Below are 27,285 nucleotides of genomic sequence, written 5' to 3' on the forward strand. Positions count from 1 at the left end.
TTAAGAACAACATTTCTCAACCAGCTATTGCAAGGAATTTAGGGATTTCACCATCTATGGTCCGTAATATCATCAAAAGGTTCAGAGAATCACTGCACGCAAGCAATGATATTACGGACCTTCGATCCCTCAGGCGGTACTGCGTCACAAAGCGACATCAGTGTGTAAAGGATATCACCACATGGGCTCAGGAACACTTCAGAAAACCACTGTCAGTAACTACAGTTCGTCGCTACATCTGTAAGTGCAAGTTAAAACTCTACTATGCAAAGCGAAAGCCATTTATCAACAACACCCAGAAATGTTGCAGGTTTCACTGGGCCCAAACTCATCTAAGATGGACTGATGCAAAGTGGAAAAGTGTTCTGTGGTGTGACGAGTCCACATTTGAAATTGTTTTTGGAAACTGGACGTCATGTCCTTTGGAACCAAGAGGAAAAGAACCATCCGGACTGTTCTAGGCGCAAAGTTCAAAAGGCAGCATCCGTGATGGTATGGGGGTGTATTAGTGTTCAAGGCATGGGTAACTTACACATCTGTGAAGGCCCCATTAAGGCTGAAAGGTACATACAGGTTTTGGAGCAACATATGTTGCCATCCAAGCAACGTTATCATGGACGCCCCTGCTTATTTCAGCAAGACAATGCCAAGCCACGTGTTACAATAGCGTGGCTTCATAGTAAAAGAATACGGGTACTAGATTGTCCTGCCTGTAGTCCACACCTGTCTCCCATTGAAAATGTGTGGAGCAATATGAAGCCTAAAATACGGCAAAAGAGACCCTGGACTGTTGAACAACTTAAGCAGTACATCAAGCAAGAATGGGAAAGAATTCCACCTGAAAAGCTTAAAAAAAACAGTGGTAAAAATGCCCCTGTGCCAACTTTTTTGCAATGTGTTGCTGCCATTAAATTCTAAGTTAACGATTATTTGCAAAAAAAAATTGAGTTTCTTAGTCCGAACATTAAATATCTTGTCTTTGCAGTCTATTCAATTGAATATAAGTTGAAAAGGATTTGCAAATCATTGTATTCTGTTTTTATTTACGAATTACACAACTTCACTGGTTTTGGGTCTTGTAGATCAATGGTCCCCAACCTTTTTGTAACTGCGGACCGGAATTTTTTTTTCTTATTTATTTATTTTTTGTCATAAAAAAATACAATCATGTGTGCTTACGGACTGTATCCCTGCAGACTGTATTGATCTATATTGATAAATAATGTAGGATCCATAAATATTAATAACGGAAAGAAACAACCCTTTTGTGCGAATGAGTGTGAATGAGTGTAAATGGGGGAGGGAGGTTTTTTGGGTTGCTGCACTAATTGTAAGTGTATCTTGTGTTATTATTTATTTATTTTTTTTCCTTGTGCGGCCCGGTACCAATCGATCCACGGACCGGTACTGGGCCGCGGCCCGTTGGTTGGGGACCACTGTTGTAGATCACCCGCAACACTTGTACATCAACTGCAGATGAAAATGAACCTATGTAGTTCAATCTCGCATATTTACATGTGCTGATGTCAATAAAAAAAACGCATTATACTACTTTTGTAATGAATGAAATAAAATGTTAATACATGATCAAATAATGCAGATTTAGTACAGTTAAATGTGTGTTTGTTTTAACTTCACATCAAGACTTGGTGGGTTTTACCTGTTCGGATCACCTGTGAGATGATGTAAAGATCTCGCTTCATGTCCTTGTTGCTTAAGTCCTACACACACACACACACACACACACACACACACACACACACACACACACACACAGACACAGACACGCACACAGACACACACACCGTTTTGAAACTTTCCTAAACTTGTATTCAAAAATGTTGATTTAAACACAGTTGAGTGGTTTTAGTATAAACATTTTTTTTTTTGCTGAGTCGTATGTGGGTTAACTTGTTTTACCGTGAAAAGAGCGCACAGTCTTTCCACCTTCTCAGGATTTTTCGGTCCTCCATTTTTGTTAAGTCTCACTATAAACCTTTCGCTACAAAACAACCAAGACACTGATTAGTAAGTGACCTGATGTTCTCATCGACGTCCTTTGGACTGACTGACAACTCACCTGATGGTTTTTCCCTCTCGGAAGTCGTAGAGCGAGACGAAAATGTCGGTGTCCTCACCGATGTTGTTGGAGGTGAAACTCTTCAATTTGACCAGCAGGTGATGAGCGACGGGAGCCTTGCTTGCGTCGCCGCCTAGTTTCTGACGCCCGTTCAGGTCAGCCTAAAAAAAACCACCACAGATCATCTCAGTCCAAATGTATCAACATTTCTTTGGCTCGCATTTGTTTTGTTTTGCAAAAGAAACGCATGTATTGCTTCTAATCAGGGTTCTTCAACGTTCTCCAGGCTAAGGACTCCCAAGTTGATTGAGAGGTGGAGCGTTAACTCTCTACCTCGGGGGTCAGCAACCCGCGGCTCTTTAGTGCCACCCTAGTAGCTCCCTGGAGCATTTTTAAAAAAGGGTTGAAAATGGAAAAAGATGGCGAAATTATTTTTTTTGTTTTACTGTTTTTAGTTTGAGGACAAACATGACACAAACCTTCCCAATTGTTAGAAAACCCACTGTTTAATATGTTTGTTTGTATGCTTCACTGATGACAGTATTTGGTGAACATCGTTTTGTCCTACTAATTTCGGCCGTTCTTGAACTCACCATAGTGTGGACTGTGACGCAACAGTTTGTTTACATGTAAAATAATTTTGTCCACCAAATGTTTTATGCTGTGCGTGAATGCACAAAGGTGCGCTTTGTTGATGTTACTGACTTGTCTGAGTGCTAATCAGGCATATTTGATCAGTGCATGACTGCAAGCTAATCCATGCTAACATGCTATATAGGCTAGCTGTATGTACATATTGCATCATTATGCCTCATTTGTAGGTATATTTGAGCTCATTTAATATACTTCACTTTTATCCTCTTTGTATATAATTTAGTTTTGCATGTCTCATGATACATTATCATTATGTAATATTGGCTGCATTTCTGATGGTTGTTTGTGCGCCGTGTTGTTCCAGACCACAGTAAACATTACCTAGCTTGCCTAAAGATGGTAATAAATCTAATAAAAGAAGACAGCCTGCCGTTTCCTTTAACTTGGACACACACATCTATACCTTTGGCCATTCAAAGCCATTAATTTCCAGGAGTTATCTCACCTTCTAAGTAGCATCTGATTTACTAATGGTTTCTAATGTTGTAAAAATGTGTAGAATAAATATTACATTTCAACATTTCTGTCAACGAAGATTTGCTTCAGCCTGCGACACATAGTCAATTTGATAGTAGGCTAATATAGCTAATAAAGACACTTACGTCATGTGTTGCCTTCGTTATGGGACAGCGTGGCGAAGTTGGTAGAGTGGCCGTGCCAGCAATCGGAGGGTTGCTGGTTACTGGGGTTCAATCCCCGCCTTCTACCATCCTAGTCACGTCTGTTGTGTCCTTGGGCAAGACACTTCACCCTTTGCCCCTGATGGGTGCTGGTTAGCGCCTTGCATGGCAGCTCCCGCCATCAGTGTGTGAATGGGTGAATGTGGAAATACTGTCAAAGCGCTCTGAGTACCTTGAAGGTAGGAAAGCGCTATACAAGTATAACCCATTCATCATAATTATAAGACTTATATACGGCGTTTAATTTTTTTTCCAGACAGATTAGATTTTTGTATTTTTGGTCCAACATGGCTTTTTCAACGTTTTGGGTTGCCGACCCCTGCCCTTCCTGTATAAAATGGTGTTTTAAATTCAACTTGAAGTAGTGCGTAAGTCTTGTTTATGTTGACAAACCTGTGAAGAGTTGTGGTGAGCGTTGTGTCTGCTGCTAAGATGCTGTGAAGAAAAACATCCACATCATCATTGTAACAGGCATATGTATATAATTATCATACAGTGGTACGACAGTACGTTTTTCACCCCGCTTTTTAACAGAATTTTGAGGCAAACGTTTTTCCCAGTTATGGTGTGGCCAAATGTCGCCCGAGTAAAATTCTGCGTTGGTAACTCTGTCTCTGTATTATTTAGTTTTTTATTGAGTGTGACTGCAAAATAACCTAGCATGGGGCCAAAGGAAGTTGCGAGTGCCAGCACTTTGATGAAGAAGGTGAGGAACACCCTTCATTTCAGTTCAGTTCAGTTCAGTTTCAGTATATTTCGAATATGCATACGATACAATGTAATTCATCACACATTTCCAGTTGTTTCATTACAGCACGTCCGAAAAGCAGTAGGAAGAAGCAGAGCTTATTTAATCCTACCCCTTTTCATACCATAGCAATTTGATCCAATTTCCTTGTTCTCTGTAACAGAACAGTGAACAAATAAATAATAAATAAATAATATACCATAGTAAGCAAAAAAGTATTAAATACATAAATAATCTTTGTCTCAATAAAAAAAAAAAAAAAAAAAGGGTTCAAGATGTTCATCATAATTCTTGTTCTGTGTACTTTGTGAACACTTGAAGTTTGAACAGTCTCTTAAAGGCCTACTGAAATGAATTTTTTTTTTTATTTAAATGGGGATAGCAGATCCATTCTATGTGTCATACTTGATCTTTTCGCGATATTGCCATATTTTTGCGGAAAGGATTTAGTAGAGAACATCGACGATAAAGTTCGCAACTTTTGGTCGTTGATAAAAAAAAAGTCTTGCCTGTACCGGAAGTAGCGTGACGTCGCAGGTTGAAAGACTCCTCACATTTCCCCATTGTTTACAATGCAGCGAGAGCGATTCGGACCGAGAAATCGACGATTACCCCATTAATTTGAGCGAGGATGAAAGATTTGTGGATGAGGAATGTGAGGGTGAAGGACTAGAGTGCAGTGCAGGACGTATCTTTTTTCGCGCTGACCGTAACTTAGGTACAAGGGTTCATTGGATTCCACACTTTCTCCTTTTTCTATTGTGGATCACGGATTTGTATTTTAAACCACCTCGGATACTATATCCTCTTGAAAATGAGAGTCGAGAACGCGAAATGGACATTCACAGTGACTTTTATCTCCACGACAATACATCGGCGAAGCTCTTTAGCTACAAAGCTAACGTGATAGCATTGTGCTTAAATGCAGATAGAAACAAAATAAATAAAGCCCTGACTGAAAGGATAGACAGAAAATCAACAATACTATTAAACCGTGGACCTGTAACTACACGGTTAATGCTTTCCAGGCTGGCGAAGCTTAACAATGCTGTTGCTAACGACGCCATTGAAGCTAACTTAGCAACGGGACCTCACAGAGCTATGCTAAAAACATTAGCTATCCACTTACGCCAGCCCTCATCTGCTCATCAACACCCGTGCTCACCTGCGTTCCAGGGATCGACGGAACGACGAAGGACCCGATCATAGATGCAGTCGGCGGCCCGGAGACGGAGGAAGTCAAGGTGAGGTCGGCGGCTAGCGCGTCTGCTATCCATCTCAAAGTCCTTCTGGTTGTGTTGCTGTAGTCCGCCGCTAATACACCGATCCCACCTACAACTTTCTTCTTTGCAGTCTTCATTGTTCATTAAACAAATTGCAAAAGATTCACCAACACAGATGTCCAGAATACTGTGGAATTTTGAGATGAAAACAGAGCTTTTTGTTTTGAATTCAATGGGGTCCGAATACTTCCGTTTCAACCATCGACGTCACGCGCAAACGTCATCATACCGAGACGTTTTCAACCGAAAGTTTAGCGGGAAATTTAAAATTGCACTTTATAAGTTAACCCGGCCGTATTGGCATGTGTTGCAATGTTAAGATTTCATCATTGATATATAAACTATCAGACTGCGTGGTCGGTAGTAGTGGGTTTCAGTAGGCCTTTAAACTGAACCATATTGGTGCTTTGCTTGATTTCTTTGGTTAATCCATTCCATCATTTAATTCCACATACAGATGTGCTTAAGGTTTTAAGTGTTGTACGAGCATATAAATGTTTTAAATTACATTTTTCCTCTGAGGTTATATTTCTCCTCTTTTGTTGAGAAGAATTGTTGTACATTCTTGGGAAGCAGGTTATAGTTTGCTTTATTCATCATTTTAGCTGTTTGCAAATGCACCAACTCATTGAATTTCAATATTTTTGATTTAATAAATAGATGTTAATAAATAGATTTAATAAATGTGATGTTAACGGTCCATTTATCCTTTTCAGTCGTCATACTTCACATTGTTATTTGCATGAAAAAAATATGATTTTTCTGTGTTTTTGGGTGTTTGGAAAGGATGCATTTGATTTAAATTATTTCCATTGGGACAAATTGCTTTGATTTCTATACAGTTCGGTTTTTGTCCGACCTTCTGGAACAGATTATTAATCTGTTCCAGAAGGTGTTATTAAGAAAATTGAACTCATTAGAAAGGAGATTAAAGACAACGCATCCCAGCTACAACTGGGTTCTATTAACACAAATACGACTGTATATACGACGGACACTGCCCTCCAAAATAGTCTCTCTATTTTTGATGAAATAACATTAGAGGAATTATTACAGCGTGTAAGTGGGATAAAACAAACAACATGTTTACTTGACCCACTTCCTGGGAAACTTATCAAGGAACTGTTTGTATTATTAGGTCCATCAGTGTTAAATATTATAAACTTATCACTTTCCTCCGGCACTGTTCCCCTAGCATTCAAAAAAGCGGTTATTCATCCTCTGCTCAAAAGACCTAACCTCGATCCTGACCTCATGGTAAACTACCGACCGGTCTCCCACCTTCCGTTTATTTCCAAAATTCTCGAAAAAATTGTTGCACAGCAGCTAAATGAACACTTAGTGACTAACAATCTCTGTGAACCTTTTCAATCCGGTTTCAGGGCAAATCACTCTACGGAGACAGCCCTCGCAAAAATGACTAATGATCTATTGCTAACGATGGATTCTGATGTGTCATCTATGTTGCTGCTTCTTGATCTTAGCGCCGCTTTCGATACTGTCGATCATAATATTTTATTAGAGCGTATCAAAACACGTATTGGTATGTCAGACTTAGCCTTGTCTTGGTTTAACTCTTATCTTACTGACAGGATGCAGTGCGTCTCCTATAACAATGTGACCTCGGACTATGTCAAGGTAACGTGCGGAGTTCCCCAGGGTTCGGTTCTTGGCCCTGCACTCTTTAGTATTTACATGCTGCCTCTGGGTGACATCATACGCAAGTACGGTGTTAGCTTTCACTGTTATGCTGATGACACTCAACTCTACATGCCCCTAAAGCTGACCAACACGCCGGACTGTAGTCAGCTGGAGGCGTGTCTTAATGAAATTAAACAATGGATGTCCGCTAACTTTTTGCAACTCAACGCTAAGAAAACGGAAATGCTGATTATCGGTCCTGCTAGACACCAACATCTATTTAATAATACCACCTTAACATTTGACAACCAAACAATTAAACAAGGAGACTCAGTAAAGAATATGGGTATTATCTTCGACCCAACTCTCTCGTTTGAGTCACACATTAAGAGTGTTACTAAAACGGCCTTCTTTCATCTCCGTAATATCGCTAAAATTCGTTCCATCTTGTCCACTAGCGACGCTGAGATCATTATTCATGCGTTCGTTACGTCTCGTCTCGATTACTGTAACGTATTATTTTCGGGCCTCCCTATGTCTAGCATTAAAAGATTACAGTTGGTACAAAATGCGGCTGCAAGGCTTTTGACAAAAACAAGAAAGTTTGATCATATTACGCCTATACTGGCTCACTTGCACTGGCTTCCTGTGCACTTAAGATGCGACTTTAAGGTTTTACTACTTACGTATAAAATATTACACGGTTTAGCTCCAGCCTATCTCGCCGATTGTATTGTACCATATGTCCCGACAAGAAATCTGCGTTCAAAGAACTCCGGCTTATTAGTGATTCCCAGAGCCAAAAAAAAGTCTGCGGGCTATAGAGCGTTTTCTATTCGGGCTCCAGTACTCTGGAATGCCCTCCCGGTAACAGTTAGAGATGCTACCTCAGTAGAAGCATTTAAGTCCCATCTTAAAACTCATTTGTATAATCTAGCCTTTAAATAGACCCCCCCTTTTTTAGACCAGTTGATCTGCCGTTTCTTTTCTTCTCTCCTCTTCTCCCCTGTCCCATGCGAGGGGGAGTTGCATAGGTCCGGTGGCCATGGATGAAGTGCTGGCTGTCCAGAGCCGGGACCCCGGGTGGACCACTAGCCTGTGCATCGGTTGGGACATCTCTGCGCTGCTGACCCGTCTCCGCTCGGGATGGTTTCCTGTTGGCCCCGCTGTGGACTGGACTCCCGCTGATGTGTTGGATCCACTGTGGACTGGACTTTCACAATGTTATGTCAGACCCACTCGACATCCGTTGCTTTCGGTCTCCCCTAGAGGGGGGGGGGGTTACCCACATATGCGGTCCTCTCCAAGGTTTCTCATAGTCATTCACCGACGTCCCACTGGGGTGAGTTTTTCCTTGCCCGTATGTGGGCTCTGTACCGAGGATGTCGTTGTGGCTTGTACAGCCCTTTGAGACACTTGTGATTTAGGGCTATATAAATAAACATTGATTGATTGATTGATTAATAAACACTGAGGTACCACTGTATTGATATTGATCATTCAAATGATGGCCTCTACATCAAACTCACCATCTTGTAAAGATCTGAGACGCTGATCTGATCTTCATCCACCATTGCAAACTCTTTTCTTGGCACTAAGTCCAAACCTAAATGTCTGACCACACACACACACACACACGCACACACACACAAACACACACAGAGGTAAGATGTATGTGATTGTGTAAGATTGTGTGGCACGTGTGTGTTTCTCACTCGTTTCCCCAGTCCAGTCTGGCCGTCACGTGTCTTTTGATGTCTCGGTTCTGTTCGTGTGTCAGCTGATCGGACAGCAGCTGTCTCCTCAAATCAATCAGCTCCGACATCACGTGACCCAGCTTGAAGAATAAGTCTACTTTGTGTCTCTGAAGACATTCACTCATTAGTTTTTATCGTTTGTCTTCGTTTTACTTGTTTTAACATCATTGTACAATCATTATTTTGTATTTTGTGTGTGTGTGAGTGTGTGTGCGTGTGTGTGTGTGTGATGATGTCAGACTGAGAGGTTCAAGGTAAAAGGCGTGATAAGTTTTTACTTCTTCTCACTCCTTTTCGGATATGTTTACATTAATGTTTATTTTCATTTCTTGTTTCTTTTGCTTTTTATTATTACTTTTTATTATTACTATTATTATTATTATCGTTGTCGTTGTGGGTTGTGCAGCCCTTTGAGACACTTGTGATTTAGGGCTATATAAATAAACATTGATTGATTGATTGATATTATTATTATTGTTTTTGTTATTCATTCTTGAATGGCTTTTTTGTTGTTTTTTTCAAAATGTGTTGTTTTTGTTTTGTCTACATATTCGAAATAAACATGAATGAAATGAAATGAAATTAAATGAAAAGGCGTGAAAAGGAGCAACTCACCACATAGAGTTGTTTCCATAGAGACGCCCATTCCTGAAGCGTCGAGGTCACCTCAGCAACAACGACATCTTCAACGGGCACCACCGTCTCCTTAGACCTGCCACACACACACACACACACACACACACACACACACACACACACACACACACACACACACACACACACACACACACACCCACACACACCCACACACATTTAAAGTCACATGTATGCAGTATTGCATAGTAACGCGTTACATTTACTGCGTTACATTCACTTAGGCAACTTTTTATCCATACTTTTACTTTGACTTTAGTATTTTTGTGAGGACGAAACGCTACTTTTAGTATGTTACAATGAGTCACGTTCATCATTAATTTGATCTATAGTCTATTAATTACTGTTTGCAAAGAAAACGTTTCTCTTGGCTCGTTAAGAGACACTTCTACCAGCGGGTACTGTCACATGTGTCACGGCGCAAGCGCATGCCTCAATGAGATCCGCGGAGCTCGCCTCGGGACCCGCCCACCCGGCGGCTGCAATCAATCAGCAATCTACACACCTGTCGTTGATGAGCTTCCTCGGCGTATTAAGCCAGTGCAGACCTGCGTTCCAGGCCAGAACGTAGTTACCTGTCCTGTACAGTAAGCCAAACTAGTCTAGATAGATAGATAGATAGATAGATAGATAGATAGATAGATAGATAGATAGATAGATAGATAGATAGATAGATAGATAGATAGATAGATAGATAGATAGATAGATAGATAGATAGATAGATAGTACTTTATTGATTCCTTCAGGAGAGTTCCCTCAGGAAAATTCAAATTCCAGCAGCAGTGTACAGATTTGAGATCAAATTTAAAAAGTAAAAAGTAAATAATGGGGGTACCGTATTTTTCGGACTATAAGTCGCAGTTTTTTTCATAGTTTGGCCGGGGGTGCGACGTATACTCAGGAGCGACTTATGTGTGAAATTATTAACACATTACCGTAAAATATCAAATAATATTATTTAGCTCATTCACGTAAGAGACTAGGCGTATAAGATTTCATGGGATTTAGCGATTAGGAGTGATCGATTGTTTGGTAAACGTATAGCATGTTTTATATGTTATAGTTATTTGAATGACTCTTACCATAATATGTAACATAACACACCAGGCACGTTCTCAGTTGGTTATTTATGAGTCATATAACGTACACTTATTCAGCCTGTTGTTCACTATTCTTTATTTATTTAAAATTGCCTTTCAAATGTCTATTCTTGGTGTTGGGTTTTATCAAATAAATTTCCCCAAAAAAATGCGACTTATACTCCAGTGCGACTTACATATGTTTTTTTCCTTCTTTATTATGCATTTTCGGCAGGTGCGACTTATACTCCGGTGCGACTTATACTCCGAAAAATACAGTATATGTTATTGTTTTGCATTCCTTGTCATCCTAGTACCTCCCCTCCCCCACAGAGAGGAGTTGTACAGTCTGATGGCGTGTGGGACAAAGGAGTGTTTAGTCTATTAGTCCTGCACTTGGGATGAAGCAGTCTGGCACTGAACAGGCTCCTCTGGCTACTGACAACGGTATGCAGAGGGTGACTGGCATCATCCATGATGCTCAGTAGTTTTTTCACAGTCCTCTTCTCTGCCACCGTCACCAGTGAGTCCAGTTTTATTCCAGCTCTTTTCTTCTCCCCCTCCGTGTTTATTTGTCTCGTGTTTTCTTGTCGATCCAGCAGCCTCCCCCCGTTCCCGCGTTACGAGCTGTGCGTCTCGTCTCCCCGCGTTCCCTCTGCTCTGACTGCCTCTTGGATCTCGACCTCCCGCCTGGACACGGACCTTCGACGCCTCGCTATAGACCCTGACTTCCTGCCTGCTCACGGACCTCCGAGCTCTGCCTTGTCCCTCTTCATCTTCCGCCTTTCGCTCAACACTACCGGTAACACTCAACAGCTAATCACCACACATAGTCTCACACACACACACTTTGGATTTGTCACACTCCATTTCCCTTGTTTATCTAAAATTATTATTTGTTATTTATATATATAGTACATTTTTATAACAAAATAGTGCTTATATTACATTCCTCCTCTTCCTCCTGTACACACAACAACATGACTCTGTTTCACCAGTCCAATGTAAGCACTAGTGATGCTTGAAACCATTTCACCAATCAAACAGAGCTGACACTACACACTGTTTACTTATAAACTAGGAAAAAGAACATTTATATAATGTGCTTTCATCTGTGTCAGTATAAATATTCACATTTCAGCCACAAAAATTCCCCTTCCAACTAGTTGTACATGTTTTTTCATGTTTTAGCTAACGTTATGCTAACATTAACCCTGTTATTACAACATCGGTGATTGTAAAATGTGTCAAATTTGTACTACATTCTTTAGTGGGGTCTCGCTCTCTCTATCACACACACACACCCACACATGCACACATACACACACACACACACACACACACACACACACACACACACACACACACACACACACACACACACACACACACACCAACTGTGGTTGTAGAGTAAATAACCACTAAATAAATCAAAAGGTTGACAGTAACTTGAGTAGTTTTTTTCACTGGATACTTGCTTACTCAAGTATATATTACTCATTTTTACTTTTACTTGAGTCTTATTACAAAACAGTAACTGTACTCTTAACTTGAGTGCAATTTTTGGCTAATCAAGTCGCCTCTGCATGCACGCCAGTGTATGCAATAACATTTGTGAAGAAAATACTCTACTAACATACCTTGTAGTAAAAATACACAAACAAAAAACTGCAAAAAAAAAGTGTGTTCAGGTTAAAGTTTTGCTCAATACTTTGTTAGACTTGTGTGTATTTGGTAGTCGTACCCTTTATTGGTAACAGTGCATTTCTTCAAGTGAATGTAACTTGATGGGAAAACACCCTGCAGAAAAAAAAGATCAATAAATCAATCAATAAATACTCTATGTACACTTTTTTACACACACATTTCCCCGTGGGCTATGTTAGGAACTCATCCGTGCAGTGTGTGTGTGTGTGTGTGTGTGTGTGTGTGTGTGTGTGTGTGTGTGTGTGTGTGTGTGTGTGTGTGTGTGTGTGTGTGTGTGTGTGTGTGTGTGTGTGTGTGTAGGACTGTGAGTACACGAATGAAGAGTTGAAAGGCCAATGAAGGTTAGGAGACGATGAAGAACTTCCTTACTTTGACATTTGACCTCCTGCTGGAGAAGCCTCTGAACCAGCCTGAAAGACAGCAAACATTTTGCAGGTTTTCTAACTCTGATTTTTAACCACAGCAAATTTAAACGTTACCTTCACATTTCTCCAGGATGAAAACTGTCTCGCCAAGTTCCAACGTCAACGTGTGCGGCAGAGAGCTTCTGAAGCTGTACAGCACTGTGACGAAGAACAGAGGATGAGGAGGAAGACAAGAAATCACTTTTAAACTTTGCTTTACTGTTAATCATCAAACTGTCAGTGACATCATTCTCATCCTCATTATCATCTTCCTCAGTGACATTATACTCAGTGACACCATTTACTTTCTCAGCAACATCATTCTAAGTGTCATCCTTCGAAGTGATATTATTCACAGTGTCATCATTGTCAATGACATCATTCTCTGTGACACCATTATCAGTGTCATCATTCTCAGTGACATCATTCACTTTCTTAGTGACCTCATTCTCAGTGATATCATTCGAAGTGATATCATTGTCAGTGTCATCCATGTTAATCACATCATTCTCAGTGACACCATTATCAGTGTCATCATTCTCAGTGATATCATTCTTAGTGATACCATTCACTTTCTCAGTGACATCATTCACTTTCATAGCGACCTCATTCTCAGTGATATCATTCTCAGTGATATCATTCTCAGTGTCAACATTGTCAATGACATCATTCTCAGTGTCATCATTGTTAGTGATATTCTCAGTGACATCATTATCAGTGTCAACATTCTCAGTGTCATCATTCTCAGTGACATCATTATTAGTGTCCTCATTCTCAGTATCATTGTTGTCAGTGACATCATTATCGGCTTTGCTTTACTACTGATCATCAAACAACTGTCAGTGACATCATTCTCATCCTCAGTAACATCTTCCTCAGTGACATTATTCTCAGTGACACCATTTACTTTCTCAGCGACATCATTCTAAGAGTCATCATTCGAAGTGATATCATTCTCAGGGTCATCATTGTCAATTACATCATTCTCAGTGACACCATTATCAGTGTCATCATTGTCAGTGACATCATTCTCAGTGATGTCATTCACTTTCTCACTGACATCATTCACTTTCTTAGTGACCTCATTCTCAGTGATCTCATTCTCAGTGACACCATTATCAGTGTCAACATTCTCAGTGTCAACATTTTCATTGACATCATTATCAGTGTCCTCATTCTCAGTATCAGTGTTGTCAGTGACATCATTATCAGTGACATAATTCACTTTCTCAGTAATATTATTTGCTTTCTAAGTGTCATCATTCTCAGTTAGTGACATCATTCACTTCCTCAGTGACTTCATACTCATTTTGAATGTCATCATTTTCAGTGACATCATCCACTTTCTCAGAGACATCATTCACTCTCTTAGTCAAAGCATTCTCAGTGACATCATTCACACACACATTTCCTCCTGATAAAAACATCTGGGTATATAAAACCAGTCACATCATTTTATTTTTTTTAGTGATATAATTTTTATTCACATATTTCACTTTCTCAGTGACATCATTCTAAAAGTCATCAGTCTCAGTGACATCCTTCTCAGTGTCATCATTCTCAGAGATGTTATTCTTAGTGACATACAGTAATTCTAAGTCAATCATTAATTTTCTCCGTGACATCATTCACTCTGTGTCATCATTCTCAGTGATATCATTCACTTTCATCATTCACATCATTCTCAGTGATATCATTCTCAGTGATATCATTTTCAGTGTCATCATTCTCAATTTCGTCATTGTCGACATCATTATCAGTCACATAATTCACCTCCTCAGTGATATCATTCACTTTCTCAGTGTCATCATTCTCACTCTGTGACATCATTCATTTCCTCAGTGACTTAATTCTCAGTACTGTCAAACATTTTCTCAGTTACAGCATTTTTAGTAACATCATTTCAGTGGCATTATTCTCAGTGACCTTAATCATTTTCTCAGTGACATCATTCACTTCCTTAGTCACAGCATTCTCAGTGACATCATTCACACACACATTTCCTTCTGTTAAAAACATCCGAGCATCTGAAACCAGTCGCATCATTTTAGTTTTTCAGTGATATCATTTTAGTGACATAATTCACTTTCTCAGTGACATCATTCTAAGTGTAATCATTCTCAGAGACATTATTCTCAGTGCAATCATTGTCAGTGACATTACTCTTAGTGATGTAATTATCAATCAATCATTAATTTTCTCAGTGACATAATTCACTCTCTCAGTGTAATCATTCTCAGTGACATCATTGTAATGTGTCATCATTCTCAGTGATATCCTTCTCAGCACAATCATTCTCAGTGTCATTATTCTCTGTGATATCCTTCTCAACGCAATCATTCTCAGTGTCATTATTCTCAGTGGTATCTTTTTCAGCGTCACTGTTCTCAGTGATATCATTCGTATTGTCATCATTCTCAGAGACATTATTCTCAGTGATATCATTCTCAGTGTCATCATTCTCAGAGGCCTTATTCTCAGTGATATTTTTTCTCAGTGCAATCATTTTTATTCTCATTACTCTCAGTGGTATCATTCTCAGTCAATCATTCATTTTCTCAGTGACATCATTCTCAGTGTCATCATTCACAATGTCATCATTGTCAGTGACATCATTATCAATGACATAATTCACTTCCTCAGTGATATCATTCACTTTCTCAATGTTTTCATTCTCAGTCTGTGACATCATTTATTTCCTCAGTGAATTAATTCTAAGTGACATCAAACATTCTCTCAGTCACAGCATTTTTAGTGACATCAGTCTCAGTGACATCATCCGCGTTATTAGTAACACCATTTCAGTGGAATTATTCTCAGTGACATCATTCATTTTCTCAGTGACATCATTCATTTTATCAGTGACATCATTCATCATTCTCAGTGTCGTCCTTGTCAGTGTCATTATTGTCAGTGACATCATTGTCAGTGACATCATTATCAGTGACATCATTCACTTCCTCAGTGATATCATTCATTTTCTCAGTGTCATCATTCTCAGTCTGTGACATCATTCATTTCCTCAGTAAATTCCTTCTCGGTGACATAATTTTCTTTTCTCAGTCACAGCATTTTAGTGACATCATTGTCATTGACATCATCCACATTCTTGGTAACATAATTTCGGTGGCATTATTCTCAGTCACATCATTCATTTTCTCAGCGACATCATTCTAAGTGTCATCGCTCTCAGTAATATCCTTCTCAGTGATATCACTCTCATTGAAATCATTCTCCACTGTCATAATTTTCAGTGACATCATTCTCAGTGTCATCATTGTCATCATTTTCAGTGTCATCCTTGTCAGTGTCATTATTGTCAGTGACATCATTATCGGTGACATAATTCACTTTCTCAGTGCCGTCATTCTCAGTATGCGACATCATTCACTTCCGGAGTGACTTCATTCTTTTCCTCAGCGTCATCAGTCTCAGTGACATCATACATTTTCTCAGTCACAACATTTTCAGTGACATCATTCTCAGTGTCATCATTCTCACTCATGAGACATCATTCACTTCCTCAGTAACTTCATTCTCCTTCTCAGTCTAATTATTCTCAGTGACATCATACATGTTCTCAGTCACAACATTTTCAGTGACATCATTCTCAGTGTCATCATTCTCAGTCTGAGACATCATTCACTTCCTCAGTGACTTCATTCTCCTTCTCAGTCTCATCATTCTCAGTCACATCATACATTTTCTCAGTCACAACATTTTCAGTGACATCATTCACACACACATTTCCTTCTGAGAAAACATCTGACACCAGTCATGTAATTTCACTTCCTCTGTGATATCATTTTCACTAACATAATTGACTTTATCTCTGACATAATTTTTTATTATATTATTTTCAGTAAAATCATTTATTTTCTCAGTGACATCTTTCACTTTCTCAATGACATCATTGTCAGTCATCATTCTGAGCGTCACCATTGTCAGCGACATCATTCCCCTCTTGAGTGACATATTCTCTCAGTAAAATCACTCTCATGCTCAGTGACATCATTCTAAATCACATATTCTCAATCACATGTTCTCAGTGACTCCTTCACCTTCTCAATGACATCATCCTCGGTGACATCATTCACTTCCTCTCAGTGTGCATGTTTTACAGTCAACACAATGTGAAGCATGAATAATGGAGAGGTGAAGTCACGTGTTTAGCTTAGCTGTTGAATCATTCAGCAGAACATCTGCAGGATTTGTATTTTCCATTTAGGTCAGAGTGATGCTCTTACAATAGAAAACATCTCTGTCTACCCTTGCTCACTCAGGGAACAAACTACAGGATAATGAATAGCTGTTGCCCTGTGGACTTTATATTTAATGTATGGTTTTACTGAATTGTTGGATGTGGGAATGGCCACCAGATGCTGATGTTCTTTATACAAAAGGGAGATTAAAGCGGGATTAAACCGGATTAATCCTGGATTAAGATGAAACATTTCCTAATGGACAACATACTTGCTCCCAAAGATAATCAAAGTTTTAGGATGTCAGCCGCATGTCTGCATGCTTGATAAATGCCTCCAAAATCATCAGGCACACCAAATGTATTAGAAATAATGCAATAACGTGTCTTTTGTGGAATGACACAACAACGACAACGTTTTTCTGCCAGCAAACTGCTGTGTGAAAGAGGCGGAATAAAGGGAGAGTGCTTCAGGCGACTGTTAAAAAAATGTAATCACATCAACTTACTGACCTGAATACTCTTACACAACCACAGTGTGCGTGTCCATATGTGTGTGTGTGTGTGTGTGTGTGTGTGTGTGTGTGTGTGTGTGTGTGTGTGTGTGTGTGTGTGTGTGTGTGTGTGTGTGTGTGTGTGTGTGTGTGTGTGTGTGTGTGAAAGTTGTCTCACAGAAAGAAAAAAAAGATGAAATTGTGCGAGTGAGCAATCAAAATAATTAAAACAGTGCAAGGCATGATAGTGACATGGGGGCTGGGCTTGCCAGGAAGGAAAATAAAAATAAAATGGTTATTTTTTTTGGACAACACATCAACATGGTTTTTTCTTCCTAGTCAGAGTCAAGATGAGAATGTCCATGGATCTCTCTCTCTCTCTCATACACACATGCACGCGTACACACACACACACACACACACACACACACACACACACACACACACACACACACACACACGCACACACTGATTAGTGTGTGTTAAAGTGGGGGCTTAGCCCAGTGCTCCACTTTCAGAGTGACTGACCATCTGGATACACAAACGCAGAATGTTACAGACAAACGAGTTGTTGTTAAAGTAGCACATCAAAAATACTGCAGGACTCAAACTCATCCATCCATAATGTAAACAAGTTGAGCCGACGTCCTTTAAATGAACATCTTACAATGTGGGTGTGGCCGCAAGGTGGCGTTGACTCTTCGCATCGCACAAAAAGAGGAATGTCTTGCACTGCTGGTCTAACACACACACACACACACACACACACACACACACACACACGCACACACACAATGCATGTGTGTGACTGAGAAGTTAATTGTTGTTGTTGTTTTAAAAGTTTCAGGAAATAAAGAGATGCCAAAAATATGCAACATCTCATTTGCAGTCACTCTGTGTGTGTGTGTGTGTGTGTGTGTGTGTGTGTGTGTGTGTGTGTGTGTGTGTGTGTGTGTGTGTGTGTGTGTGTGTGTGTGTGTGTGTTCTGACAATGCTTACTTAATGGGGACATCGCTCTGTTGACACAGTCACCTTTAGGGGACCTCTGACGGTATGGGGACAGAAAAACAGGTCCCCTAAAGGGAAACCTTTTTAAATGATAGTCAGATCCATTGTGAAGATGCCTAAGTGAATTGTAAGCTTTGGCCCATAAAACATGTTTACTGGTTAGTTTTAGTGTGAGACATTTGCACAGCAGCCCCCTCATCTGACTGTAGCTGGTACATTTAAGTGGTGAAACTTCCTATAAGAGGACAGCTGTAGTGCTGTATTCTGAAGATCATGTCATATTTAATTTGAACTTCTTTTTTTTTTTTTTTTTTTTTTTTTTTTAAATGGTCCTCAGTAGTCACGTACAAATGTGTGTGAATGATGCAAAATTATTTAAATTTGGTCCCCATGAACCATATTAACTCTTTTTCCCCAGGGTCCCCAGTAAGAATGATCAGCACATTACTTCATCAATCCAGAGATTTAAAGACGTGTATGAGCTAACTGGGCAGTGGCCATTTTACCTAATTGTTTTTATGCCTCCACAACCTGTAGAAAGGGTGGTCCCCACAAGTGATGATCAAAAACTTGGTCCCCATTCCAAATGATAACCAGTATTAGTGTGTGTGTGTGTGTGTGTGTGTGTGTGTGTGTGTGTGTGTGTGTGTGTGTGTGTGTGTGTGTGTGTGTGTGTGTGTGTGTGTGTGTGTGTGTGTGTGTGTGTGTGAGAGAGTACTATGAAGACATCTACCTATTCAGAATCATGATAACATGACATTTGCTGATTGACGTAGATGTCGCGCTGGTATACCTACAAATTTGGAAGATGCTAGCAGCCGCTTAATGTACCCCAAAGCTGCCACAAATGATTGAAGGATGGTCAGAGCTGAGGACACTTAAGACTTTTGTGGTTTCTGAAATGAATCGCAAACTGGGTAACATCTTGGAGAAGCCGTCTGCTCTGCAAGGCAAGTTCTGAGCAATTTGAGGACTAAGAAGGGACGTGAAAACGTGAAATGTTTAAATTTGTTGTCGCTCACTCAAACACATACATTCTAATCTGGATTTCACTTTCCCGCTGGAACGGCTTGGCAAGGTTGTTGCTAAGAGACTTCCCCCCCCCCCCAAAGGACACCGCAGTGAAGAAACTCCTAATTACTTTCCTGTCTTCCATTGACATACACCGGTTTTGTTGACTTGTTGGAATGACTAACTGCGTTATCGCGAAAACAAGAGCAACAAGGTCGGGAGACAAGCGACTCTTTTGTGAAGGTCACTGGTCAAGGCAAGGGCTCATGTTGACCTTTGACCTCAATACTGTAGGCTAAATTGGAAGAAAAAAAAAAGATGTTGTATTCCAAATAACCTTTGTGGGGGGAGCAAACCAGTTGCCGTAGCGACCATGGAACCAGGGGATGTAAGTCCTCCTGGTCTAACACACACACACACACACACAATGCATGTGTGTGACTGAGAAGTTAATTGTTGTTGTTGTTTTAAAAGTTTCAGGGGATAAAGAGATGCCGAAAATATGCAACATCTCATTTGCAGTCACTCAGTGTGTGTGTGTGTGTGTGTGTGTGTGTGTGTGTGTGTGTGTGTGTGTGTGTGTGTGTGTGTGTGTGTGTGTGTGTGTGTGTGTGTGTGTGTGTGTGTGTGTGTGTGTGTGTGTGTGTGTGTGTGTGTGTGTGTGTGTGTGTGTGTGTGTGAGAGAGAGAGAAGCCTAGGGGGTGATGCATTCAGGGACTGAAAAGCTTCTTTCATTCGTGTTGTTGAATGAGTCTCTCTTGCAGACACACACACACACACACACACACACACACACACACACACACACACACACACACACACACACACACACACACACACACACACACACACACACACACACTCACAAAGTGAAGTTATCCCTTGTTATTTTAAAGCGAGTGTGCTTATTTTTAGTAAAGTGGTCCACAATTCCCACAATCCATTGTGTGCGCTCACGTAGGTGTGTCAGTGGTCACGTGGTTATATTTTCACCTGTCAATTTGTGCTGCCTGATTTTTCTCCCCCTCCCCCTCCCCCCACCCCAATCATGTATTCATCTTCAAAGTTGAACACCGCCACGATGGTCATTAGTTTATATGCGTTACACAAAAAGTTAATGTTGTTAAAACTTATCACTTGACAGTCAAGGTGGTGCGTGCGTGTCCACAACTCACCCACTCCCACTCTCTCGTCCTCGGTAAGCGTCCACATGACGTCACAAAGTCGACAAAGCAGCAATCGGCTTCATGGAGAACAGCCTCGTCCAACTTTACTCTGATGACGTCACGTTGGGGAGGAAAAAGCAAACAAGTTCAAAGTGGGATGAACACGTGACGAAGGCTATCAGCTTTCCCGCCAGGACGCGGCGGGATGTCGTCCTCATCATCTTCGTCATCACTTCGCTCGGTCCGCGCTCACGCGACTTTCATCTTCATCCTCCTCGTCAACGCGCAAATGACGCAGTGGACGCGCGTGCACGCGTTAAGAGGATCATCGGTGACGACACGCGCGGGGTGGGCGTTACGCGCGAGATGGTCACGTGACGCACGGCAACGGGCGCGCGCGGTCATGCACGGTGTGTCGCATTTAAACGTTTCGACAACAAATATGTAATCAGACAAACTTTAAAAAAAAAACACAGTTTGTCCTTTCAAGACCAAAAATATTACATAAACAGTATCACAAAAGCCTTTTTTGGACTAAATTGGCGTGTGAATTTTGTGAATATGCTGACAATTTCATTGAATACAATTTTAATGTAAAATTAAAGCTGCAAGCAGCGATGGACGGGACCGACTTTGAGGGCTCATAAAATCCAAACCGGAGCAGTGATTAAAACTCGTTCATCAACTTTTAATGAGAAGGGTTCAATCTCTCCCCTGTGCTAATTTGAAGCCGATACGACAAACGCGCTCAGAGGAGATAATGTTAGAAAAAAGGTTACACAACTTTTGTTTTGAAGGGGGAATTGCAAACTTCCTGTTGATTTTTGCTTGGGGTTGTCAGTGTATGAAATCTAGGTCTAAGTGAGACCTACATAGAGGTTTTTGTTTCATGTCTCTACGACATTCCTACTGGGAGTTAAGAGGCAGTTTTATCTGTTTTCTTCCTAGGGGGCGCTAGAGCGCAATTTTGAGTTTTGGGGTTTGGTTTTTTGATTAAGATCGCAATTTTCGCCAGTCCTGATGTGTGTGTCCAATTTGGTGAGTTTTGAAGCATGTTAAGGGGGTCAAATTACAGCTCAAAGAGGCGGCGGTATAATAATAAAACGCTAGAAATTCAATAGGGTCCTCTGTCCCAAAGGGACTCTGTCCCTAATAAGTGTATAAAAATTCAGTGCAAAAGAAATCTTGAATAAAAATTCCGTGCAAAAAATAATTGGCTGATTCTGAGACAATTTACCGGAAGTGGCTTGAGTTTTAAAGCAACCAATATTTCTGCACTGAAATGTTCTGTACTAAATTTTTATACACTGAATTTTTCTATACTAATTTTCACACAAATGTTAAAACATTTTTTACACTCGGAATTTTTAAATGCACACATTTTGCTCACAAATGTTTATTCAATGAAATTGTGGGTATAATTTTATGTAAAAAAGAATCCAGCTCACAAAATCCAAATGCAAACAAATCTGTGAAAAAAAAGCTTTTGTAATAAAAAGACACAAATTAACCTTCATATAAAAGTAGGTAGGGTCAGAGGCCAATATTTACAGGCACATTTCAGTGCATTCGAATATCTTTGGAAGTTAATTGATTTTAGTTCAATCTAGAAAAACAACAACTAAATTTTATAGACTCAACAGAGTGAAATATTTTTAGAATGTATTTGATAAGAGATTTATGCTAATAAAAGATAAAAAACTACATTTTTAAAACTCTAAAAGTTTAATACTGTTAAGTATTGTCTGCCCGAAGCAACTGAAAAAACTTCCTGAGCCTTTACCTTAATTGAACTCCTAAAATCAAATACATTTTACACTTTGATCCTCGTTTATTTATATGTGCATGTACTGTAGCATCACTATTATTTATAACTTATACACACACGGCAAACTGAAGATATGTATGATGATAGAGAATACAAAAAAGATCTGTAAAATATATCTGTCAACTCACAGTGACAGAGGAAAATTGAAAGCCATTTACTATTTGGAATTGGCTCCTACTGAAATCTCCCAGGAAGTCAGGGTGAAGAAAAACAAAAAAAAAGTTCAGCTTTGGCAAAAAAAAATGTTTTGTGTGTATTGTTGTGCAACAAGTGGATATTTCACTTCATTCCCAGGACCTTTTCAACTGTTATCTGTGCTTTCACTCATGCTTTTCATATTTGAGAAACAACATTGCTCTCATTCAACAACACCACAAAACATTTTGTAAAGAATATATTTTTGAGGTGAAAACTGCAGAAGAGCTTAAGCAGAACATTTTCGGAACAAGCTGGATCTGCAATTCTCTGACTATGTCCTGAAAGTGGAACGAGTCAAGCAACCCCAACGCCTGCGCTATTGTGTTTTCAATTTGTCCACAAACACAGCCATGACCACGGCGTATAGGAATGCGGCGGTGAGAATGAAGAGTGTGCTGGACACGGGCCCGTAGGAAAAGATGGCGCCCAACGCGTAGCACAGCAGCAGCAGCAAGAGCGTCCTGTAGCTGGCCAGCGGACGCAAGCTCACACGTGCAGACCGCTTCCTGTCCAACCACCGTGGTGACGTGGGACTACGAGTCAGAGCGCAGGGTACTCTCGAATCAGCTAGGTAGTGCCGACCTAGGCGACCCAGAAAGTCCGGCCGCGAGCACAGTCTAGACATGTGACCCCCAAACTGAGGACAGAGCGATTGAAATGATGAGTGCACACACTAAGTTAGCGTTGTCGAAGTTAAAGTTTGTTTTACCTTGTTGTTTAGCAAAGACGACATCCTGTACAAGAACCTGACCAGAAGTGCGTTCTCGTAGCTCCTGATTGGCTGCAGCTCTGGGTCGCCTTGGTACTGAATGTCAAACCGGCGCAGTCCGTTGATGATCTGCACAAAAATAAATGAAAATGTATGACCTTACCGAGACAAGGAGGTACTCTTTCAAAATGTCCTACCTGCGTCCTGCCTAAGTCTGTGAGGATGAGGCCGTATTGTCCCATAATGCAATCCGGCAGTCTGGACTCGCCATCAGCCGGAGAAGACGTCAAGCTGGAGAGAAGCTGAGTCAGCTGACTCTGGCTCAGCTGAATAACAGAAGTAAAAACTTAAGTGGGGCTTCAGGGTCACCACAGGAAGTACATGTTTGCCTTATGCTTCTGTCTGGCTCTCAACGAAGGCGGACGATTCTCTTCCCACTCCTTTATCTCTCCTGCTTTTGCTTCTTGTCTTAACTTTGTGGGAGCCTCATTTTAAGCATTTAAGTCCCATCTTAAAACTCATTTGTATACTCTACCCTTTAAATAGACCCCCTTTTTAGACCAGTTGATCTGCCGTTTCTTTTCTTTTCTGCTCTGCCCCCCTCTCCCTTGTGGAAGGGGGGGCACAGGTCTGGTGGCCATGGATGAAGCGCTGGCTGTCCAGAGTCGGGACCCGGGGTGGACCGCTCGCCTGTGCATCGGGTGGGGACATCTCTGCGCTGCTGACCCATCTCCACTCGGGATGGTCTCCTGCTGGCCCCACTATGGACTGGACTCTTACCATTATGTTAGATCCGCTATGGACTGGACTTTCACAATATTATGCTAGACCCACTCGACGTCCATTGCATCCGGTCTCCCCTAGAGGGGGAGGGGTCACCCACATCTGCGGTCCTCTCCAAGGTTTCTCATAGTCATTCACAGTGACATCCCACTGGGTTGTGAGTTTTTCCCTGCCCTTATGTGGGATCTGAACCGAGGATGTCGTTGTGGCTTGTGCTGCCCCTGGAGACACTTGTGATTTAGGGCTATATAAATAAACATTGATTGACATTGATTGATTTTGCACTGCTCTCCAAAATTCAAACAATGGAATTGATCAACTGGCCTCTCATGAAATTGATGTGATCTTTTCAATGAGAAGCTTAGGTTCGGGCAAACCTGCGTTTCCTGACGGAGGATTTGTTGCTAGACACACGATGGACTCTAAAAAGAAGTGGAGGGCCATGTGCCTGCTGATTCTTTCGGTCGAGGACTATGAAGACATCTACCTATTCAGAATCATGGTAACATGACATTTGCTGATTGACGTAAATGTTGCGCTGGTGTACCTACAAATTTGGAAAATGCTGGCAGCCGCTTAATGTACCCCTAAGCTGCCACAAATGATTGAAGGATGGTCAGAGCTGTGGGCAAATAGACTTTTGTTTTTTCTGAAATGAATCGCAAACTGGGTTGCATCTTGGAGAAGCCGTCTGCTCTGCAAGGCAAGTTCTGAGCAATTTGAGGACTAGGAAGGGACGTGAAAACGTGAAAAACACATACATTCTAATCTGGATTTCACTTTCCCGCTGGAAAGGCTTGGCAAGGTCGTTGCTAAGAGACTCGTAATTATTTTCCTGTCTTCCATTGACATACACCGGTTTGTTGACTTGTTGGATTGACTGACTGCGTAATCCCGAAAACAAGAGCATCAAGGTCGGGAGACAAGCGACTCATCAGGCATACGTCGCGTCACCCCCTGCGGTATAATGAACAACGGAGTAGTGCCCCTGGTGGTGTTAGCCTTGGGCTGTAAGCCCGTCCCCTCAGCAGTGTTGCAAGTCTCGAGTTTTGTGTGTCGTAAAATGTGCTCATATTTTTTTTGCTCTAGGTTTTTTATTTCTGGGCTCAAACTGAGCCCCCACCCCAGGAGTCTAGTTTGGGATTTGCTTGTTTCTCCTCCTCCTCCCATATTTACCTTTTTTTTCCTAACTTTTTATCGAGTGCCGCCCTTGTGGCAACCCATCAGCCTTCCTTCTAACCCTGTCTACTGTATGTCTGTTCTTGGACAGGTTGTACTGAAAACTAAATTCCATTCCAGTGCAAAATGATCTTAGCAGGAAGCAGCTACTAATGCTAGCAAATATGTTTCCATTCATCTTTGGATGTCTAACGGGAACAGACCTTGAAGATGCCACACAGGTTCTCCAGCGCTCGGTCCAAGAACTCATGAGTCTTCTTCAGAAACTCGCTACTGTCCTCCAGGTCTGCGCCACAAAGCCCGTTGTTCATATCAGAGAAAGATGGGGTGAACCAAGACAGGAAAGACTTGTTGGCTGCCGCTTCAGTCGACTGATCTGAGATCCGTTTAGCCGTTTGTCTGGCTTGTGCAATGATCTGGATCAACTTCGCCACCTGACAGAAGAAATAAATAAAAGCACTACATCACTACAGTAGCTGAGCGAGCCCTTCAAAAGAACATTTCGACCTCATAGAATTATAATTCTGCTGTTTGGTCTCCAATTGGATTGCTTGTTACATTAGTTCACTAGCTAATGGAGTCAATAACTGAGAAACAACTTGGTGCACCACAGCCACAGCTAATTTGTTTTATTCACTTGGTTATACTAACTTTGTGAAGTTGTTTTTGGACATTTGTCCGCAGTGTAGGACCGTCGTAACCTAATTGGACACCAAACAGCCAGTTAGAGCATACATTTGTCAAGTTTTCCAATTGGTTGCTTTCTTGGCACATATGCAACGCTGTGTCCCAAACAATTTTATTTTTCGCTAGAGTCAAATTTATTTTCAAAATATAATGTATGTGCATGCAAAATATATATTTTTGCGCACAAAATCTGGCTTTGCACAAATATAACTCTCCACAACAGCGGCTTACCACGGCTCGCAGCTCGGAACCAAACATCTGCTTGTACTGGCAGTCCTGGCCTTCCAAGGAGTACACGTGACTTTTCACCCGAAACACGGCGTCAGTCACCATGCGTTGTCGTGACGACAGGAAGCTGCCTCCTTGGCTCGGGGTCAGGAAGCCTCGCGGCTGCCGATGATGGAGGACAAGCTCCGGCTCAAGAAAGAGCTGCTCAGCTGCGAAAAGGAACAATTTATATCTCTTTTAATATGTACTCATTATTAGGGATGTGCTGATCAACTGGCCATCATACAGTATCGGCCTTTATCTTAAAAAAGTACGGGATTGCTGATTAATGTTCTTTAAATTTCACAAACAATCCCCTCTAACTCATATTTATTTTTAGTCCCCTGGCTGACAAGCAAGCAGTTAAATGTGTCTCCATACATGGAGCCACTCCCCTAAGTCACTAATAATCATCTCCATTGTGGTAAATAAAAAGCATTAGTGTGCTAAGTATTATTACCAATATCATTATCAAGTTTTCGGATGGGGCTAAACATGTTTAGCACTGAGAACAAACTAAACTAACCGCTAAGCTAGCTAGAACAACAAAATACCTTTTAAGAAGAACTTTAAGTGGAGATGCAACCACGTTACAGTAGAATGTAAGCAGCTACTAACAGGAAATTAACAAGTAGATTAATAAGAGTCTAGAGAGGGGATAATAAAACCAAAACTATGGATGTGTCGCCATAGACATCATATGTATGTGTGTGTATATCTATCATAAGGAAAAAAAACATGTTCTCGCCTATCAGGTTTGTAGAATATTTTGGTTCACAACTACTTTTCACATGCGTTATGGACAGGTATAGTTGACAGCTTGGTGAAGCAATGTTGTCATCTGTGAGTGAAGATAAGTTAGATGTGTGCACCAAAATGTATTTTCTTACAATTATATATATATATATATATATATATATATATATATATATATATATATATATATATATATATATATATATATATAAATATATATATATATAAATAAATATATATATAAATATATATATATATATATTTATATATATATATCCATCCATCCATTTTCTACCGCTTATTCCCTTCGG

The 27,285-nt window shown here is 40.7% G+C and overlaps 2 protein-coding genes across 13 annotated transcripts in view; both read right to left on the reverse strand.

Annotated features, from left to right (window-relative positions):
* Positions 1 to 20,862, reverse strand: part of LOC133650217 (dedicator of cytokinesis protein 3-like) — a 92,878-nt gene extending 72,016 nt beyond the window's left edge. For all 7 annotated transcript variants that reach the window (XM_062047241.1, XM_062047232.1, XM_062047210.1 and 4 more), the window contains exons 1-11: positions 20,577 to 20,862; positions 12,763 to 12,846; positions 12,653 to 12,693; positions 12,321 to 12,376; positions 9,459 to 9,555; positions 8,802 to 8,950; positions 8,616 to 8,700; positions 3,808 to 3,849; positions 2,081 to 2,241; positions 1,921 to 2,002; positions 1,661 to 1,721 (exon numbers count right to left, since the gene is read on the reverse strand). In XM_062047241.1, coding sequence (XP_061903225.1) covers positions 1,661 to 1,721; positions 1,921 to 2,002; positions 2,081 to 2,241; positions 3,808 to 3,849; positions 8,616 to 8,700; positions 8,802 to 8,950; positions 9,459 to 9,555; positions 12,321 to 12,376; positions 12,653 to 12,693; positions 12,763 to 12,846; positions 20,577 to 20,613 — 895 coding nt within the window. In that variant the 5' untranslated portion in view covers positions 20,614 to 20,862. The remainder of the gene's footprint in view (positions 1 to 1,660; positions 1,722 to 1,920; positions 2,003 to 2,080; positions 2,242 to 3,807; positions 3,850 to 8,615; positions 8,701 to 8,801; positions 8,951 to 9,458; positions 9,556 to 12,320; positions 12,377 to 12,652; positions 12,694 to 12,762; positions 12,847 to 20,576) is intronic.
* Positions 20,863 to 21,947: 1,085 nt separating this feature from the next.
* smpd4 (sphingomyelin phosphodiesterase 4) overlaps positions 21,948 to 27,285 on the reverse strand; it is a 24,055-nt gene continuing 18,717 nt past the window's right edge. For all 6 annotated transcript variants that reach the window (XM_062047270.1, XM_062047260.1, XM_062047308.1 and 3 more), the window contains 5 exons: positions 26,183 to 26,388; positions 25,468 to 25,698; positions 23,500 to 23,628; positions 23,303 to 23,431; positions 21,948 to 23,230 (listed from right to left, as the gene is read on the reverse strand). In XM_062047270.1, coding sequence (XP_061903254.1) covers positions 22,910 to 23,230; positions 23,303 to 23,431; positions 23,500 to 23,628; positions 25,468 to 25,698; positions 26,183 to 26,388 — 1,016 coding nt within the window. In that variant the 3' untranslated portion in view covers positions 21,948 to 22,909. The remainder of the gene's footprint in view (positions 23,231 to 23,302; positions 23,432 to 23,499; positions 23,629 to 25,467; positions 25,699 to 26,182; positions 26,389 to 27,285) is intronic.

Source organism: Entelurus aequoreus, linkage group LG01 (assembly GCF_033978785.1).
Source record: "Entelurus aequoreus isolate RoL-2023_Sb linkage group LG01, RoL_Eaeq_v1.1, whole genome shotgun sequence".
NCBI lineage: Eukaryota > Metazoa > Chordata > Actinopteri > Syngnathiformes > Syngnathidae > Entelurus > Entelurus aequoreus.